At 38.4% G+C, this 20477-nt stretch overlaps 2 protein-coding genes and 1 pseudogene across 2 annotated transcripts; 2 read left to right on the plus strand and 1 right to left on the minus strand.

Moving 5' to 3' along the window:
* Nucleotides 1-373: 373 nt before the first annotated feature.
* On the plus strand, nucleotides 374-9107 carry LOC109046264 (potassium channel subfamily K member 4). Its single transcript, XM_042710930.1, has 8 exons — nucleotides 374-612; nucleotides 4501-4603; nucleotides 4794-5057; nucleotides 5691-5803; nucleotides 5952-6112; nucleotides 6316-6502; nucleotides 7381-7520; nucleotides 7848-9107. Exons 3-8 carry the CDS (start codon nucleotides 4867-4869, stop codon nucleotides 8469-8471), a joined length of 1416 nt encoding a protein of 471 aa, XP_042566864.1. The 5' UTR covers nucleotides 374-612; nucleotides 4501-4603; nucleotides 4794-4866; the 3' UTR covers nucleotides 8472-9107.
* A 704-nt stretch (nucleotides 9108-9811) lies between these two features.
* Nucleotides 9812-12601, minus strand: LOC109045423 (annotated as a pseudogene).
* A 3533-nt stretch (nucleotides 12602-16134) lies between these two features.
* Nucleotides 16135-20268, plus strand: LOC122134759 (potassium channel subfamily K member 4-like). The gene is made up of 7 exons (XM_042711473.1): nucleotides 16135-16272; nucleotides 16457-16718; nucleotides 17349-17463; nucleotides 17607-17765; nucleotides 17962-18159; nucleotides 19034-19173; nucleotides 19501-20268. Exons 2-7 carry the CDS (start codon nucleotides 16530-16532, stop codon nucleotides 20122-20124), a joined length of 1425 nt encoding a protein of 474 aa, XP_042567407.1. The 5' UTR covers nucleotides 16135-16272; nucleotides 16457-16529; the 3' UTR covers nucleotides 20125-20268.
* The last annotated feature ends 209 nt before the right edge of the window (nucleotides 20269-20477 follow it).

Below are 20477 nucleotides of genomic sequence, written 5' to 3' on the forward strand. Positions count from 1 at the left end.
ATATTAAAAATGATATTTAGTTTAAAAAGTTATGTAAATATATATAAATAAATATTTTTATGTGAGTATATATATATATATATATATATATATATAATTTTTTTTTTTTTTTGAGTATATGCACACATTTTGTCCCCTCAGTGGCATTTCCAAGTGGAACATAAACCTTCCTCTCATACGGAAACATCCCATTAAACTGGAATAAACTGGGTTGGGAAAAGAATGATACAAAGGGAATGACCAATTAATCGATCAAGCACGTAATATCTGCATAGACCCCACCCTTTCTCTTTTTTCTCTCTCCTCTCTCTCTTTCACCATCCTTTACTGTAGTAACCCTTCCCTGCTCTGCTGATCCCACCTTCTCCCACATACACACAAACACACTGACAAAGCCCACAAACATGCTGGCTGTCTCGCATACACTCACTCTCTCAGTTTTGCCTCCATCTGATTGAGTACCTTTTCATTCTTGGGCACTCACCAGCAGTCTCTGTCCATCTCTCTCTCTCTCTCTCACACACACACACACACACACACACACACCCCCTGGAAGGAATCCTGCAGTTTGCGGCTGCAGCACTCTGGATATGCGGGACCGTCTGCTCTGAGGTGGGAGATGTGCTTGAGAGCTTGTGTGTAAAATCTGTTCATTCTGTAAGTTTAGTGCTAATGCGTGCATTGTTGGTGCCACGGTCCTGCATGGAAGTTCATTATGTCCTGTGATGTTCTGGTTGGAAGTTTCGGACTAAGTGATTTACTAATGCTGTGTTTTGAGTATATTTTTAGTTACTGTGCATGGAAATTCAGATATTAAGTTATAAGTTTAGTATACTGAGTTAAATCAAATAGCAATTATGCATGCCTCTACCTACAAGTAAAATGAGGTGTAAGTACTTGTTTTACTCACTATAAAGGCACGGGAAGTTGGACATTCATGCTGTGAAATCTTAGACTTACATGGGCTGCCAGTTGTTGTATATTTTGGGGAGATTGGCTTTGGTTTGATTAATTACTAGATCTAATTGCCTGAATGTCTTTATATTTGCTGGTTCACCAAACCACTTTTTATAGTGAGCTTACAACTATGAAGTCAGCAGATCCTCCAGAGCTCTGAAACAAACTCTAAACCCAATAACTCCCACAGACATTTCAGTCTCCTGGCATTTGAAGCTTCTCAGATCTCACACACGCACACACACATTCACACGCACATGAGTTAGTCATACACTCATAAATACACAAATGCTGCCCTCAATAGAACTCACAGCGTATATCATTACAAATATCTCTTGATACTATAAAATAAAAATATGAGAACTGCTAAATGATTTGGTCGCACAACATGTGACATTCTCACACAGACTGTAAGAAATGTTTACTCTAGCAGTGGTTTTGTATGTTAGTTTTCAAAACTATCATAAATGATAATGTTTTTAGCAAATTATGTCCTTTTTCAGATAAAAGTTAAATTATATTTTTCATAAATCCCAGGTCAGAGATCGCTATCACAAGTGTTTTTAAATGTATACAACTTATTAATGATTAACTATTCATATTTATTGTTTGAAACATTTTCTTTATTTTTATATATAATTATTATTTGATTAGTTTTTGAATACAAGTTATACAATATATATATATGTTTGTGTGTGTGTGTGTGTGTGTGTGTGTGTGTGTGTGTGTCTATGTGTATAATTAAAAGAACTGAAACATCAAAACAATAACAATTTAATTGAAACAAAACCATTATGAAACACAGACACACACACACACACAGTTCAATGAATGTTTTGTTTTAATTATTTTTTTTTATTTGTTGTAATTGAAAAATTTATACACTCACTGGCCACTTTATTAGGTACACCTTGCTAGTACCGGGTTGGACCCCCTTTTGCCTTCAGAACTGCCTAAATTATTCATGGCACAGATTCAACAAGGTGCTGGAAACATTCCTCAGAGATTTTGCTCCATATTGACATGATAGCATCACGCAGTTGCTGCAGATTTGTCGACTGCACATCCATGATGTGACTCTCCCGTTCCACCACATCTCAAAGCTGCTCTATTGGATTGAGATCTGGTGACTGTGGAGGCCATTCGAGTAACGTGAACTCATTGTCATGTTCAAGAAACCAGTCTGAGATGATTTAAACTTTGTGACGATGCATTATCCTGCTGGAAGTAGCCATCAGAAGATGGGTACACTGTAATCATAAAGGAATGGACATGGTCAGCAACAATACTCAGGTAGGCTGTGGCATTTAAACGATGCTCAATTGGTACTAACGGGCCCAAAGTATGCCAAGAAAATATCCCCCACACCATTACACCACCAGCACCAGCCTGAACTGTTGAGGCAAGCAGGATGGATCCATGCTTTCATGTTCCTTACGACAAATTCTGATAGTCGCAGCAGAAATCGAGACTCATCAGACCAGGCAACGTTTTTCCAATCTTCTATTGTTCAGTTTTGGTGAGCCTGTGTGAATTGTAGCCTCCGTTTCCTGTTCTTAGCTGACAGGAGCGGCACCCGGTGTGGTCTTCTGCTGCTGTAGCCCATCTGCTTCAGGGTTTGATGTGTTGTGCGTTCAGAGATGGTATTCTGCATACCTTGGTTGTAACGAGTGGTTATTTGAGTCACTGTTGCTTTTCTATCATCTCTAACCAGTCTGCCCATTCTCCTCTGACCTCTGACATCAACAAGGCATTTTCATCCACACAACTGCCGCTCACTGGATATTTTCTATTTTTCGGACCATTCTCTGTAAACCCTACAGATGGTTGCGCATGAAAATCCAAGTAGATCAACAGTTTTTGAGATACTCAGACCAGCCCGTCTGGCACCAACAACTATTCCAGTTCAAAATCACTTAAATCCCCTTCCTTCCCCATTCTGATACTCGGTTTGAACTTCAGCAAGTCGTCTTCACCACATCTAGATGCCTAAATGCATTGAGTTGCTGCCATGTGATTGGCTGATTAGCAATATGTGTTACCAAGCAATTGAATAGGTGTACCTAATAAAGTGGCCGGTGAGTGTATATATTGCATTTATAAGTTCCACTGTGACAGCTTACCAATATAATGTGCAAACACAACCGTATAGCCCTATGTGCCCATACAGAAAATTACTTATAGTAAACCTTAAAAACCTTGTGTCAACTACACTCGTCTAATTTCTCACACAGTTCTCTATGACCAGTAAAAAGCTGACCAACCTCAACATTTCTTTATAATAAGCAATAACTGCTAAGCTGTAATTCTTTTTCATGATACTTCTCCTTCACATATTTTATTCACAGCTAACACGTCGTTCACTGGCTCTAAGTGCTTCTTACTCTCACTTTCTGTAATTTGATTGCATATAGTTCACATTTAGAGCTCATCTTCTGTATTGACAAGAATCATCTTCAGAATCATTCTGAGAGTGAATCATTCTTGTGAGCGTGAGTCCTCATGTCCCAAATTCACCTCTATGCCCTGTCTATTAGGCTTTGTTTATCTAAATGTCTGATGTTGCTACTCAGTAAATAACAGAAGACAGATTAATTTTGTTTCGCAACGACTGAAGTTGCAATCTTTGTGACATGACAGGAGCCACCTGGCTCTCAGTGTGATTCCTGTCAGTATAACTGTCCACTGAAAGCCAAAAATACATTTGTTTAAAGTTAGGAAAGCATTCAGAGCAGTTTCACATTGGGTACCAGGGCTTTATGTGTTTTATGTCTTGACAGTGTGTCATCAAAGTCCTTTAAATCATCACAAGGACTTGAAATAGACTTCTATAATTAATGTGTGGTTTATAAACTATTAAAAACAACAAAATGTACACTGCCTTTTAAAAGATTGGGGTTGGTTACTTAAAAAAAAATAAAGTTATACATATATTCAGGAAGGACTCTTTTGAAATGTATATTTGGCAAATAATCAAGAATAAAATCATACAGGTGTTGGACAAAATAATGTGAACACCCGTTTTTATATTATATCGTGTGTAAGCTATAGTGAGAAAAAACCTTGTGATTGTTTTTTAATTATCCTTTAGTTTTCTATACTTTTTAGTTTGTATACCAGTATAGTATAAGCTGTGTTCAGCAGTGTTTAGTACAAGCCGTGGGTGAAATCGGTGAGTTGTCAGACTTCCAAAAAGGGCAAATCATGGGAGCCCATTTAGCAGGAGCGTCTGTAACCTCAACAGCCTAACTGATTGGTGTTTTAAGAACAACAGCATGGCAAGACTTCATCAGAAAAGATTCTCTCCTTCAACATCTCTGAAACAACTGGCAGATGACAGTCAACTGTAGAATATTCAAAAGCTGTATGAATCTATTCTAAGAAGGCTGGAAGCTGTATTAAAAGGCAAATGGTGGTAAAACACTTTAAAGAAATATTGCCTATTTTCCAAAGTTCACATTATTTTGTCCAACCAAGTTGGGGGTTTTTTTGTACAGGTTTTAATTTATAGTTCTAAAATACTTGTCCCCTCACCTCAATCAGATCACTAGGACGAGGTTTTTCCATGTGGATACGGATCCAAAGATTCTAGCAACTGTCACAGACGGAGTTGGCTAAGCCGGAAACGCGAGTAGGAAAAGGACAGGTTTGTGTCTGAACGTTGTGCTAGGTTTAAATTCTGAAAGTTGTAGACCAACAATATTGCAGCTTTAATGGTCTGTCATCTGTTTAATGGGTTAGACCGAAATCTTCTGTAAAGTTAATCTGTGGTTACACTTAAGCTCTCACCATGAAGTGCTTTCAACTCTCTTTAATGGATTCGGCTGGTTTTGCAGCCTCGTCCCCAAGAGGAACAATACCAGCAGTGGAAAGGACAAGAAACGGACAGATTCCAGCTGACGTTCAGCCATGCATGGCTCCACTCTTATATTCATCCTCATTGGGGTGCTCCTGTACTTGATGATGGGGGCTTTGGTCTTCAATGCCCTGGAGGCTCCAAATGAGGAAAGCCATCATGACGATCTGCAAGCTACCCGTAAGGAGTTCTTGGGCAACTACACATGTGTAGACCCTGAGCATCTATCGAATCTGATAGATGTAAGTATTGTTGCAAGTTATGATTATTTTTATAATCGATTAATCTGGTCAATCTATTAATCCGATTTTTAAAAACCAAATTTAGGTTTTGTATATACTGAAAACAAAAAACTAAAAAACCCATGTTATTCCACATCCTGATCAGTGTTGTTTGGTCTTCAGAACTAGTTTGACCAACTAGCAGCAGTTAGCCAAAGGGGAATCAGTCTGGATTTATTTTGGATTCAAATTAGACCAATCTATGTATTTATGTTACTGACTTAAAAATGTAATAACGACTAACTTGTAAGACTAGTCTATTAAGTATTTTATGTAACCAGCCACAGATTAATCAAAAGATTGTTATCAGTCAGCCCTAGAAGTAAATTATTAGCTTAAAGGTGCTGTAATATGTAATGTTCTGATTGTACTAAAGCATAAAAATACCACAATATGACATAATTGTTACTTTGAAAAACAATGCTACAGCCATCTACTTTGAAATGTGCGCTCACAGATTCTACCCAACCTTAAAAAGTTCTATGATCAGATGCATGTTAAAATTTGGACTGCAGTGCCCATTACAACCACTAGTTTGTAACCTGTGTTTAATATCTAATCTTTTTTCCCTATACTCCATTGTCTCTATAACAGAAGGTGGCAGAGGCTCTCAGTGTTGGAGTTGACCCCAACAGCAATGCCACATTCAGCACCAGTTGGGACCTGGCCAGCGCTTTCTTCTTCTGTGGCACCATTGTCACCACCATCGGTATGGGACTGCCACATCACTGGCTGAACACACCTGCATGTTAAAGCTAGAGCCTGGCCTGGCCTCTGCATTCTGGGGATCATTGGCACTGTGCGATGTCTAAAAATATCTGCCATCAGATCACAGCAAGTGTTTGTCTGTGGTCCAGGTTATGGGAACATTTCTCCAAAGACTACGTGGGGTCAGCTCTTCTGTATCTGCTATACACTGGTGGGCATTCCTTTGTTTGGATTTCTATTGGCTGCCGCAGGAGACCATCTGGGGACATCACTGAGCAACGCCATTGCTAAAGTTGAAGCTCTTTTATGGGTAAATGATGATGATGATGGCAAACATAACCTCACAAGACAACCGTTAATCATTATTTAAAATATCATCGTTTTTTTTATTATTATTTATAAGCCATCTTTCATACACTTTCCTACATCAAGGTGTTGTAAACCTCTGTTGCAATGATTAATTTCCAGCTTTCCTGACATTTTTCTTCAGTCTTCTTTATTTTCTCCATTCAGAAGTGGAAGGTGAGTCCGACCATTGTGCGTGTCATCACCGCTGTGCTGTCCATCCTGCTGGGCTGTGTTCTGTTCATCTTTGTGCCAATTTTAATCTTCCATGAGATTGAAAATTGGTCTCTGCTAGAATCCGCCTACTTTGTGGTCATCACCCTCACAACAGTGGGCTTTGGAGACTATGTTGCAGGTACCACTGGGTGAAATCCTGAAATGTTTGCTCACTTGCAACAGTTTGATAAATAGCTTGCACTTTATTTCATGATCAAATTGATTGAAACTAAGATATGAACCTGTAAACATCTGTCCTGTCTATTGTCTTCTTGCTCAAGATGATCTTAACCCTCAGTGAATAAGACTTGATATAAGATCTTGTGGTGGGTGTTTAATAGGTTGAATGTTTCTCAATGGCTTGATTCCACCAATGCCAATCCACCATGGAATCCAACATCTTACTACACTTAAAACAATGTCACGCAAAAATGAAAAAATCATGTTGTTACAACAGTGTATGACTTACGCAGAACACAAAATAAGATATTTTGAAGAATGTTTCAGCTGTTTTTGTCCATATTATAGTCAATGGAGCTGGTGAGCCAATGAACTGCTATATTCCAAGTGGCTGAATTCAAATGATCATTCTTTTTATGATCAAAATAAACCTTTATTTTCTCACAAATACAATCAAAACATTGATCAACACACATATGGTGACACAAACCTCAAACATCAAATGCTGTCAAACCTCATTGGTTCTTGTCCAAAACATTTTGTATGCATTAATCAAACGTTCATTTCAAATGTTTTCACTGAATTAATTCCACACTAACTTTATGTCCTTCTTGAAGCTTGAAAATGTTGGGTCCTATTGACTTTCATAATATGGACAAAAACAGCCTGAAACATTCTTACAAATATCTATCTTTGTGTTCTACAGAATAACTAAGGTCAAAAGGTTTGGATCTGCATGACAGTGATTAAATGAGACAATTTTCATTTTTGGGCGAACTATACATTTTATTTGAATAAATTACTCTTTATGTGTTTTGTACATTTATTGTCCAACAGGCCATGTCCATACAAAAAAAGATCATTGGTACAAGCCTCTGGTGTGGTTCTGGGTTTTGTTTGGATTGGCCTACTTTGTGTCCATTCTTTCCATGATTGGGAACTGGATCCTAGTTCTTACCAAAAAAACCAAAGCTGAGGTAGGCCAATGATTCAATCTTGATGCAATTTTTTTCATAATCAAATGTTTTGAGCAGTTTATGAATAAGGTTAGTGCCTGGTCAGACTCCCTTGTCAAACTCAACACTGCAACTCAAATGTGATTTTAAACTTCTCTTTCAATTCCCGCCCCTTCTATTTTCATGATAACCTTCCTTCCATTTTTCTTCATACCTGTAATTCAGCATCACAACTCCTATTAACCTTAAATCTGTATCAGATTTCAGTCATTCTGTTCATGGTGACATACAAATCTCTCCATAACTCTAAAGCCTTTCCATTTCTCCTGCCCTACTTTCTGCTCTCAGATGGAGGGGTTGAGAGCACATGCCTCGGACTTTACTCAGAACATCCAGAACATGTCTGTGGATTTCAACATGTCTGGAAAATTTGAAGATCCTTTCAAGCGCACCAGGCGAAAGCGGCGTCACAGGCGCCAAAGACACAATGGCAGTCAGGGTAGAGTCAGAGAGGATGGCAAAGAGGAGAATGAATCCGAATCTGGCTCCTACTCAGGTTCATCGGATGAGTCGGAAAGCAGCTCCGAGTCCCAATCGGAGGAAACCCAAACAGACCGGGTCCCGGAGGGAGGGGGTAGCGACAAGGGCAAAGATTTAGTGGAAAAAGAAAAACTCCATGCCATGCCCAAAGATCCTGTCCTCTCTCAGCCCTTGGATTATCTTGGGGAAAATCTTGCATACATCGACGAGTCTTCAGATGCACTGAGTGGCAAGATTCACCTAGACCCCCTGCTGGATGTACCAGAATCGAACCCAGCTTCTACAGACAGGCCCAAAAGGAGACGTCAAAGGAGACACTTGAGAAGGGATCAACAGAAACCCAAGACTCCTAAAACCAGTCCAAACGAACCAGAGAACAAAGCACCAAATGGAGACATTAGACCGAAAGATCCACCTACGCCAATGCTGTGAGCGTCAAGGTGTTCATGGGGTTTGTAGCTCCTCAGAAAAGCTTCTTTGGAATAAAGTTTTGCAAATTTGCTAGCTTTAGGATATGCTGTGCTCCACTGAAGGCACCTGGCATCATTCTCAGATTTTATTGGGACAAAATAAGAAACTATCCATGTGCCTAAAATGAGAAGAGGGTTAGGTGTGGTCAAATCTTGGACCCCTCAACATGAGTGAGAACTTTTATTGGGTAATCGTATAGGGGCCTGATGTGCAGGAAGGCCATGGTGATCAGACACTTAGTGCCATCTACTGGACATTCACTGCTCATGACTGGCTCATTTGTTTATGGGTGCAATGACAGTCAGTGAATGTTTGATTTCTGTGTGCCTTTCGTAATCACAATAGTAAAGGAATGACACCCTTTTACTAATCCAACTCAACTGATGCTTACTGCTTGAGTTTAAAGTGTAACGGTTTTATATTACTGGTAAATAACATTATGCTACGGAAGCCTGTTCCTGCTTAAAGTTTAAAAAAAAAAAAAAAGGTGTACCAATTATTTTTATTTCTCATACCTGCAACTATGTCTCACAGTTGTAACTTTATTTCGACTTTCTTGGTCTTGCTAACACACACACACACACACACACACACACACACACACACCAAATCCGTAAAAGCTTTTTTTGTCTTCAGAACACAATTTAAGATATTTTGGATGAAAACCGGGAGGCTTGAGACTTTACCCATTGACTGCCAAGTAAAGTTCATATTCTCCAAAATGGTGCTATGGTGATGTGTAGAGACACGGAGGAGATGAATTCTGTGTTTTCTTCATGTACAAAAAGTATTCTCGTCGCTTCATAACATTACAGTTGAATCATTGATGGCAAATGGACTATTCTGACGAGGTCTTTCATACTTTTCTGGATCTTGACAGTGTATTTTACTTGGCAGTCAATGGGACAGTCACAAGCCTCCCGGTTTTCATCCAAAATATCTTAAATTGTGTTCCATAGACAAACAAAGCTTTTACAGGTTCGGAACCACATTGGGGTAAACTGATTAATGACAATATTTTCATTTTGGGGTGGAGTAATCCCTTTAAATCTCAGTTGCCACTTAGTTTTTTTTTTAATTGATAATTTGTCAAATGACTAAATTTTTCGTCCTTTTTTTTTTTTTTTTTTTACACAGAGGCATAAACAGGCATTGGTATTGTGTACATGCATCTCTAACAGGAAATTTGCATTCAGATGGCTTGCAAGTGTAGTGTAGTGTGTGTATTTTCCCTAAACCCATCAAAAAACCCAATAAGAACAAACACGAAACCAAATAACACGAAACCAAACCAGTAACGACCCTGTAACAAGGTTTATTGCAATTCAGCACTGCAGTCAGTCCATTACATTTATGTGGTCAAGTTACAGACCAAGGAGGAAGGAAAAGATGTACTTTGGTTACACAGTACCATAATCCTTTTATTTTGTCCCAGTCTGTATTTCACTGGGGTTTGATCTTCAGTGTTCACTTTAAAGAGCTGTAGGTATTTAAAAAAAAAAAAAAAAAAATTCCAATCAGATTTGTAGTACTGTCCAAAATGGAGACTACATTGGTGTAATGAGCTCACCACATTCATAGAGCATGTTGATTCTCTGAATGTCAGTGTAAGACAATTCCTGCCTCTGTCCAATCGATACTAAAGGGTTAGGAATTGGAATGATGGTCCACAAAACACAAAATGTATGGCAAAGGCAGTCCTGCAGATGGAGAATGAGAGTGGATTGCCGTGAGGGTGTACTTTATATATCTGTACTGAAGCATGATTTCAAAAGTAATATGGGTGAAGCTTTACCTTCCATAATGCATGATAGAGCTGTAGTCATAAGGGGTATTCAGATTATTTGTGTCCTTCTTCTGAAAGTTGTATGCAGATGCTGTGCAAGGGCAAATGAGTGTTCATTGTTACTGAGGTTTTCATTACGATAAAATAAAAAGAATGTTTTTTAAAACACCTCTAGTATTTGAGATTTTTCACATCCTCTGACCTTCTGGAATATTCTGCCAGTTGATCCAGATGTACTTGTCTCTGTCGCTCCTGGTGTGTTCGTGGTGGAACCCCAGAGAATGGATGAGCTCGTGCTCAATGATCCCATAATTAATACAGCCGTCCATAGACAGAGACAACTTTTAAACAAATAAATAAAACCCAAAACTAGACGAGCAACCACAAACAAATAACTACAAACAAATGAAAAAAACAATGGTTTATTTAAAATTGAAATTTTATAACAAACGTATTTACTGTCACTTTTGATCAATTTAATGCATCCTTGTAAAACAATCTTTTAAACATCTTACTGACCTTAAACTTTTGAATGGGATTCAGGTATGAGTACATTCATTATTCAGGTATGATCAAGCTCACCCTGCTAGATTCTCAATGCTGATGTAGTCCACTTGATTAGTCCGTGGGACAAAACGGACACAGGTTTTAGAAGCGATGCTCTTCATTGCACTTTCAATCACGCTCCTCTCATAATCATCTATCATAAATGCACAAAATTACATAGGTTATTGGATGTTGACGCAGATATACAATAAAGTGGATTTCGTCACTCACAGAAGTCATTAGCAATGGAATATGGCACTTCAACCCAACCAGAAGGGGACTTTGGCCATCTGCAGTAGTCATTTAAACAGCTCAAGGCATTCTTTGATGCACTTATGACCATATCTCCCTCAAGAAGCGTGTCACTGATCTCTGAATCATAAAACAGAGTCAGAATCATTTCACTCATTTAATCTCTTATAGAAGTGTTAAAAGGTCATCTGCAAGCAAACATGATTTAAAAAGACATACATGCCTTTTAACTGTGAAATCATGTACCAACTATAAATTGGCTAATAGCCTATATATAAAAATTAAACTTACTGTTACATTTTTAATTACTACTAACCCATGACCTTTTTATAGTTTATCAACTTTAAGAAAGTTAAAAATGAACCATTGCTAATATTTATAATAAGGCTTACAGTTTAAGGTGTTAATTTAATTTAACGCCAAGCCCGAGACATGTACGTCATCTTACATTTCATACAGTTGACAAACATGCAGCGCAACTATGAAAGAAAAAATAAAATTTATAGCCTGAATGCACTGCAAGTCACTTTGGATAAAAAGCATCTGCTAAATGCAAATAATGGCTTTAAATTCTTTTGTGCATCATCTCTCAGCCAAATTTAATTTGCGATTAATATGCAATTAAATTAATCACCACATTGTGTAATCCATTAGATTAATTTTTTAATCGATTGACAAACTTAATTTATAAGTATTTTGTGTGCGTGTATATATATATATATATATATATAATATAAATTAAAAAGCATTAAAACTGACTAACATTGTCAGTCAAGTAAATAACTTACCTTTGTTTGCCTCCAGAATTTTGGAGAATATATCCACACCAGTCGTCTCAGACTGGACAGCTGAAGAAAAAAAAAAAAAAAAAAAACATATTAAGCCATATTTTCTGTTTTTTGTGTATTCACTGGTTTAAATGAGTGGTTCTTAATCCTGGTACTGGGGACCCAAATATTGCATAAGATAGTGTTGGGTCATTCATGAACAATTTGTTCATTACGTCTGTCGTATGAGGAATGAATGAAAGACTTGGGAGGTAAAGTAACTTCCTCAAAAGTTATCTTTGGTTGCATTATAATGATTGTCATTTGGAATATGTTCAAGATTGCATATGTTGACATGTTAGGGGGATTTTTGCTGTTAAATATTTCACGCCACTCAAGTGAACGAAATGGCTTTATAAAGAGAGAGCGTCATGAATTTCTCTTATCTGAGTCAAGCACCACTGTTCTGCCCAATTTGAAGAACACATGAGAGTTGAATAGAAACTCACTTTGATCAACCTGTGGAAAGAGGAGGATACAGAATGAGTGAGGGAATGAGCGAAGGATGCTCAAATCCGAGAGCTGCAGCTCTTACCTTGGCAGGAAAAGCTCGAGAGAGATTTAGTAGCACAGCTGAGATGGAGAAAAGCAATATGCAGTCCATTTTCCCCCAGTTTGTCTTAAGACTTCGACCTGAGAGTGGATCTGTGAGAGAACAAAGTAGGAAACTCTTATGTAGAAGACATACTTGTTTTACTCACTATAAAGGCACGGGAAGTTGGACATTCATGCTGTGAAATCTTAGACTTACATATCCTACCACCTGAATTACATTTTATTTACATTTTCACCAAATTGATTAATTAGTAGATCTTATTGCCTGAATGTCTTTGTATTTGCTGGTTCACCAAACCACTTTTTATACTGAGCTTGCAACTATGCAGTCAGCAGTTCCTTTAGCGCTCCGAATCAAACCCAATAACTGCCACAGACATTTCATTCTCCTGGCATCAGAAGCGTCTCAGATCTTACACAGGCACACACACATTCATAAGCACATGAGATAGTCACACAGTCGTAAATACACAAATACTGTCCTCAATAGAACTCACAGCGTATATCATTACAAATATCTCTTGATACTATAAAATAAAAATATGAGACTGCTAAATGATTTGGTCGCACAACATGTGACATTCTCACACAGACTGTAAGAAATGTTTTACTCTAGCAGTGGTTTTTGTATGTTAGTTTTCAAAACTATCATAAATGATAATGTTTTTAGCAAATTATGTCCTTTTTCAGATAAAAGTTAAATTATATTTTTCATAAATCCCAGGTCAGAGATCGCTATCACAAGTGTTTTTAAATGTATACAACTTATTAATGATTAACTATTCATATTTATTGTTTGAAACATTTCTTTATTTTTATATATAATTATTATTTGATTAGTTTTTGAATACAAGTTATACAATATATATATATGTTTGTGTGTGTGTGTGTGTGTGTGTGTGTGTGTGTGTGTCTATGTGTATAATTAAAAGAACTGAAACATCAAAACAATAACAATTTAATTGAAACAAAACCATTATGAAACACAGACACCACACACACACACAGTTCAATGAATGTTTTGTTTTAATTATTTTTTTTTATTTGTTGTAATTGAAAAATTTATACACTCACTGGCCACTTTATTAGGTACACCTTGCTAGTACCGGGTTGGACCCCCTTTTGCCTTCAGAACTGCCTAAATTATTCATGGCATAGATTCAACAAGGTGCTGGAAACATTCCTCAGAGATTTTGCTCCATATTGACATGATAGCATCACGCAGTTGCTGCAGATTTGTCGACTGCACATCCATGATGTGACTCTCCCGTTCCACCACATCTCAAAGCTGCTCTATTGGATTGAGATCTGGTGACTGTGGAGGCCATTCGAGTAACGTGAACTCATTGTCATGTTCAAGAAACCAGTCTGAGATGATTTAAACTTTGTGACGATGCATTATCCTGCTGGAAGTAGCCATCAGAAGATGGGTACACTGTAATCATAAAGGAATGGACATGGTGAGCAACAATACTCAGGTAGGCTGTGGCATTTTAAACGATGCTCAATTGGTACTAAGGGGCCCAAAGTGTGCCAAGAAAATATCCCCCACACCATTACACCACCAGCACCAGCCTGAACTGTTGAGACAAGGCAGGATGGATCCATACTTTCATGTTCTTTACGACAAATTCTGATAGTCGCAGCAGAAATCGAGACTCATCAGACCAGGCAACGTTTTTCCAATCTTCTATTGTTCAGTTTTGGTGAGCCTGTGTGAATTGTAGCCTCCGTTTCCTGTTCTTAGCTGACAGGAGCGGCACCGGTGTGTGGTCTTCTGCTGCTGTAGCCCATCTGCTTTCAGGGTTTGATGTGTTGTGTGCGTTCAGAGATGGTATTCTGCATACCTTGGTTGTAACGAGTAGTTATTTGAGTCACTGTTGCCTTTCTGTCATCTCTAACCAGTCTGTCCATTCTCCTCTGACCTCTGACATCAACAAGGCATTTTCATCCACACAACTGCCGTTCACTGGATATTTTCTGTTTTTTTGGACCATTCTCTGTAAAACCCTAGAGATGGTTGTCCGTGTGAAATCCTCCTAGGTAGATCAGCAGTTTTTGAAATACTCAGACCAGCCCGTCTGGCACCAACAACTATTCCACGTTCAAAATCACTTAAATCCCATTTCTTTCCCATTCTGATGCTCGGTTTGAACTTCAGCAAGTCGTCTTCACCACATCTAGATGCCTAAATGCATTGAGTTGCTGCCATGTGATTGGCTGATTAGCAATATGTGTTACCAAGCAATTGAATAGGTGTACCTAATAAAGTGGCCGGTGAGTGTATATATTGCATTTATAAGTTCCACTGTGACAGCTTACCAATATAATGTGCAAACACAACCGTATAGCCCTATGTGCCCATACAGAAAATTACTTATAGTAAACCTTTAAAAACCTTGTGTCAACTACACTCGTCTAATTTCTCACACAGTTCTCTATGACCAGTAAAAAGCTGACCAACCTCAACATTTCTTTATAATAAGCAATAACTGCTAAGCTGTAATTCTTTTTCATGATACTTCTCCTTCACATATTTTATTCACAGCTAACACGTCGTTCACTGGCTCTAAGTGCTTCTTACTCTCACTTTCTGTAATTTTACTCAATATATTTAACAATAAGAACCAAACTCATATACTTACAAGAATCAACCTCAGAATCATTCAGACATCAAGTCATTCTTGTGAGCGTGAGTCCTCATGTCCCAAATTCACCTCTATGCCCTGTCTATTAGGCTTTGTTTATCTAAATGTCTGATGTTGCTACTCAGTAAATAACAGAAGACAGATTAATTTTGTTTCGCAACGACTGAAGTTGCAATCTTTGAAACATTCAGAGCAGTGGGTACCATTTCTGTCAGTATAACTGTCCACTGTCCACTTTGTTTAGAGTTAGGAAAGCATTCAGAGCAGTGGGTACCAGGGCTTTATGTGTTTAATGTCTTGACAGTGTGTCATCAAAAGGACTTAAAATAGACTTCTATAATTCATGTGTGGTTTATAAAATATTAAAAACAACAAAATGTACACTGCCCTTTTAAAAGATTGGGGTTGGTTACTTAAAAAAAAAAAAAAGTTATACATATATTCAGGAAGGACTCTTTTGAAATGTATATTTGGCAAATAATCAAGAATAAAATCATACAGGTGTTGGACAAAATAATGTGAACACCCGTTTTTATATTATATCGTGTGTAAGCTATAGTGAGAAAAAACCTTGTGATTGTTTTTTAATTATCCTTTAGTTTTCTATACTTTTTAGTTTGTATACCAGTATAGTATAAGCTGTGTTCAGCAGTGTTTAGTACAAGCCGTGGGTGAAATCGGTGAGTTGTCAGACTTCCAAAAAGGGCAAATCATGGGAGCCCCATTTAGCAGGAGCGTCTGTAACCTCAACAGCCTAACTGATTGGTGTTTTAAGAACAACAGCATGGCAAGACTTCATCAGAAAAGATTCTCTCCTTCAACATCTCTGAAACAACTGGCAGATGACAGTCAACTGTAGAATATTCAAAAGCTGTATGAATCTATTCTAAGAAGGCTGGGAAGCTGTATTAAAAGGCAAATGGTGGTAAAAACACTTTAAAGAAATATTGCCTATTTTCCAAAGTTCACATTATTTTGTCCAACCAAGTTGGGGGTTTTTTTGTACAGGTTTTAATTTATAGTTCTAAAATACTTGTCCCCTCACCTCAATCAGATCACGAGGACGAGGGGTTTGCATGTGGATACGGATCCAAAGACTCTAGTAACTGTCAAAGACGGAGCTGGAAACGCGAGGAGGAAAAGGACAGGTTTGTGTCTGAACGTTGTGCTAGGTTTAAATTCTGAAAGTTGTAGACCAACAATATTGCAACTTTAATGGTCTGTCATCTGTTTAATGGGTTAGAGCTAAATCTTCTGTAAAGTTGTTTTGTGGTCACACTTAAGCTTTGAAGTGCTTGCAACTCTCTTTAATGAATTTGGCTGATTTTGCAGTCTTGTCCCCAAGAGGACCAACACCAGCAGCGGAAAGGACAAGAAACTGACAGGCTCCAGCAGACGTTCAGCCATGCATGGCTCCACCCTTATATTCGTCCTCATTGGGATGCTCCTGTACTTAATTATGGGAGCTCTGGTGTTCAATGCCCTGGAGGCTCCAAATGAGGAAGCCCATCATGTCGCGCTGCAAGCCACCCGTGAGGTGTTCTTGGACAGCTACACATGTGTAAACCCTGAGAATCTATCGTATCTGATAGATGTAAGTATTGTTGCAAGTTACGATTAATTTTATAATCGATTAGCTGGTCAATCGATTAATCCGATTTTTAAAAACCAAATTTAGGTTTTGTATATACTGAAAACAAAAAACTAAAAAACCCATGTTATTCCACATCCTGATCAGTGTTGTTTGGTCTTCAGAACTAGTTTGACCAACTAGCAGCAGTTAGCCAAAGGGGAATCAGTCTGGATTTATTTTTGGATTCAAATTAGACCAATCTATGTATTTATGTTACTGACTTAAAAATGTAATAACGACTAACTTGTAAGACTAGTCTATTAAGTATTTTATGTAACCAGCCACAGATTAATCAAAAGATTGTTATCAGTCAGCCCTAGAAGTAAATTATTAGCTTAAAGGTGCTGTAATATGTAATGTTCTGATTGTACTAAAGCATAAAAATACCACAATATGACATAATTGTTACTTTGAAAAACAATGCTACAGCCATCTACTTTGAAATCTCTCACAGATTCTACCCAACCTTAAAAAGTTCTATGATCAGATGCATGTTAAAATTTGGACTGCAGTGCCCATTACAACCACTAGTTTGTAACCTGTGTTTAATATCTAACGTTTTTTCTCCTATACTCCATTGTCTCTATACAGGTGGTGGCAGAGGCTATCAGTGTTGGAGTTGACCCCAACAGCAATGCCACATTCAGTACCAGTTGGGACCTGGCCAGTGCTTTCTTCTTCTGTGGCACCATTGTCACCACGATCGGTATGGGACTTCCATATCACTGGCTGTACACACCTGCATGTTAAAGCCAGAGCCTGGCCTGGCCTCTGCATTCTGGGGATCACTGGCACTGTGAGATGTTTAAAAATATCTGCCTCAGATCAATGTGTTTGTCTGTGGTCTAGGTTATGGAAACATCTCTCCAAAGACAGCGTGGGGTCAGTTCTTCTGTATCTGTTATACACTGGTGGGCATTCCCTTGTTTGGATTTCTGTTGGGTGCCGTAGGAGACCGTCTGGGGACATTCATTAATCAACACCATTGCAAAATTTCAATAAACTTTAATGGCAAATAAACATCAAGATGCCAAAAACAACCCCACAAAACAACCGTTAATCATTATTTAAAATATCATCGTTTTTTTTATTATTATTTATAAGCCATCTTTCATACACTTTCACATTTTTCTTCAGTTTTCTTCATCTTCTCCAATCATAAATTTAAAGCTATCCTGACATTTTTCTTCAGTTTTCTTTATCTTCTCCATTCAGAAGTGGAAGGTGAGCCCAACCATCGTACGTGTCATCACCGCTGTGCTGTCCATCCTGCTGGGCTGTGTTCTCTTCATCTTTGTGCCAATTTTAGTCTTCCAGAGGGTTGAAGAATGGACTTGGCTACAATCCGCCTACTTTGTGGTCATCACCCTCACTACAGTGGGGTTTGGAGACTATGTTGCAGGTACCACTGGGTGAAATCCTGAAATGTTTGCTCACTAACAGTTTGATAAATAGCTTGCACTTTATTTCATGATCAAATTGATTGAAACTAAGATATGAACCTGTAAGCATCTGTCCTGTCTATTGTCTTCTTGCTCAAGATGATCTTAACCCTCAGTGAATAAGACTTGATATAAGATCTTGTGGTGGGTGTTTAATAGGTTGAATGTTTCTCAATGGCTTGATTCCACCAATGCCAATCCACCATGGAATCCAACATCTTACTACACTTAAAACAATGTCACGCAAAAATGAAAAAATCATGTTGTTACAACAGTGTATGACTTACGCAGAACACAAAAATAAGATATTTTTGAAGAATGTTTCAGCTGTTTTTGTCCATATTATAGTCAATGGAGCTGGTGAGCCAATGAACTGCTATATTCCAAGTGGCTGAATTCAAATGATCATTCTTTTATGATCAAAATAAACCTTTATTTTCTCACAAATACAATCAAAACATTGATCAACACACATATGGTGACACAAACCTCAAACATCAAATGCTGTCAAACCTCATTGGTTCTTGTCCAAACATTTTGTATGCATTAATCAAACGTTCATTTCAAATGTTTTCACTGAATTAATTCCACACTAACTTTATGTCCTTCTTGAAGCTTGAAAATGTTGGGTCCTATTGACTTTCATAATATGGACAAAAACAGCTGAAACATTCTTACAAATATCTATCTTTGTGTTCTACAGAATAACTAAGGTCAAAAGGTTTGGATCTGCATGACAGTGATTAAATGAGACAATTTTCATTTTTGGGCGAACTATACATTTTATTTGAATAAATTACTCTTTATGTGTTTTGTACATTTATTGTCCAACAGGTGATGGCGATGCAGGTAAACATCATTGGTACAAGCCTCTGGTGTGGTTCTGGGTTTTGTTTGGATTGGCCTACTTTGTGTCCATTCTTTCCATGATTGGGAACTGGATCCTAGTTCTTACCAAAAAAACCAAAGCTGAGGTATCCCAATGATTCAATCTTGATGCAATTTTTTTTATAATCAAATGTCTTATGGAGTTTATGAATAAGGTCAGTGCCTGGTCAGACTCCCTGGTCAAACCCAACACTGCAGCTCAAATGGGATTTTTAACTTCTCTCTCAATTCCCGCCCCTTCTATCTTCATGATACCCTTCCTTCCATTTACCCTCATACCTATAATTCATCTCCACAGCTCCTATTAACCTAAAATCTGTATCAAATTTCAATCATTCTGTTCATGGTGACATACAAATCTCTCCATAACTCTCAAGCCTTTCCATTTCTCCTGCCCTACTTTCTGCTCTCAGATGGAGGGGTTGAGAGCACATGCCTCAGACTGGACTCAGAACATCCAGAACATGTCTGTGGATTTCAACATGTCTTCAAGCGCACCAGGCGAAAGCGGCGTCACAGGCGCCACAGAGAAAATGGCAGTCAGGGTAGATTCTGAGTACCGAACAGAGGTGACCCAAACAGGAAAAGAAGAAGAACAAGACAAAACCAGCCCCAAAAAACGTATACACCATGAGTCAAAAAACAACTCCGAGTCCCAATCGGAGGAAACCCAAACAGACCGGGTCCCGGAGGGAGGGGGTAGCGACAAGGGCAAAGATTTAGTGGAAAAAGAAAAACTCCATGCCATGCCTAAAGATCCCATCCTCTCTCAGCCCTTGGATTACTTTGGGGAAAATCTTGCATACATCGACGAGTCTTCAGATGCAGTGAGTGGGAAGATTCACCTGGACCCCCTGCTGGATGTACCAGAATCGAACCCAGCTTCTACAGACAGGCCCAAAAGGAGACGTCAAAGAAGACACTTGAGAAGGGATCAACAGAAACCCAAGACCCCCAAAACCAGTCCAAACGAATCAGAGAATAAAGCGCCAAATGGTGACATTAGGCAGAAAGATCCACCTACGCCAAAGCTGTGAGTGTCAGGGTGTTCTTGAGGTTTGTAGCTCCTCAGAAAATCCTCTTTGGAGTATAGTTTTGCAACTTCGCTAGCTTTAGGATATGCTGTGCTCCACTGGGAAGGCACCTGGCATTATTCTCAGATTTTACTGGGACAAAATAAAAAAATACCAATGTGACCAAAAACATAATACCATCAGGTGTGGTTAAATCTTGGAGCCCTCAGCATGAGTGATACACTTTATTGGATAATCAGATAGCACCTGATGTGCAGGAAGGCCACGGTGATCAGACACTTAGTGCCATCTACTGGACGTTCACTGTATATGACTGGCTCACTTGTTTATGGATACACTGACCATCAATGAATGTT

The sequence above is a fragment of the Cyprinus carpio genome, chromosome A21, assembly GCF_018340385.1.
Source record: "Cyprinus carpio isolate SPL01 chromosome A21, ASM1834038v1, whole genome shotgun sequence".
Classification (NCBI taxonomy): domain Eukaryota; kingdom Metazoa; phylum Chordata; class Actinopteri; order Cypriniformes; family Cyprinidae; genus Cyprinus; species Cyprinus carpio.

What these genes read in the sequence shown, in the direction of transcription:
- LOC122134759 (XM_042711473.1), top strand. Translation starts at nt 16,530, where the DNA reads ATGCATGGCTCCACCCTTATATTCGTCCTCATTGGGATGCTCCTGTAC. An exon ending in ATCTATCGTATCTGATAGAT is followed by an intron (nt 16,719 to 17,348) that starts GTAAGTATTGTT and finishes GTCTCTATACAG; the next exon opens with GTGGTGGCAGAGGCTATCAG. An exon ending in CAAAATTTCAATAAACTTTA is followed by an intron (nt 17,766 to 17,961) that starts ATGGCAAATAAA and finishes TTTTCTTTATCT; the next exon opens with TCTCCATTCAGAAGTGGAAG.
- LOC109046264 (XM_042710930.1), top strand. Translation starts at nt 4,867, where the DNA reads ATGCATGGCTCCACTCTTATATTCATCCTCATTGGGGTGCTCCTGTAC. An exon ending in CTATCGAATCTGATAGATGT is followed by an intron (nt 5,058 to 5,690) that starts AAGTATTGTTGC and finishes TCTATAACAGAA; the next exon opens with GGTGGCAGAGGCTCTCAGTG. An exon ending in CACCATTGTCACCACCATCG is followed by an intron (nt 5,804 to 5,951) that starts GTATGGGACTGC and finishes TCTGTGGTCCAG; the next exon opens with GTTATGGGAACATTTCTCCA.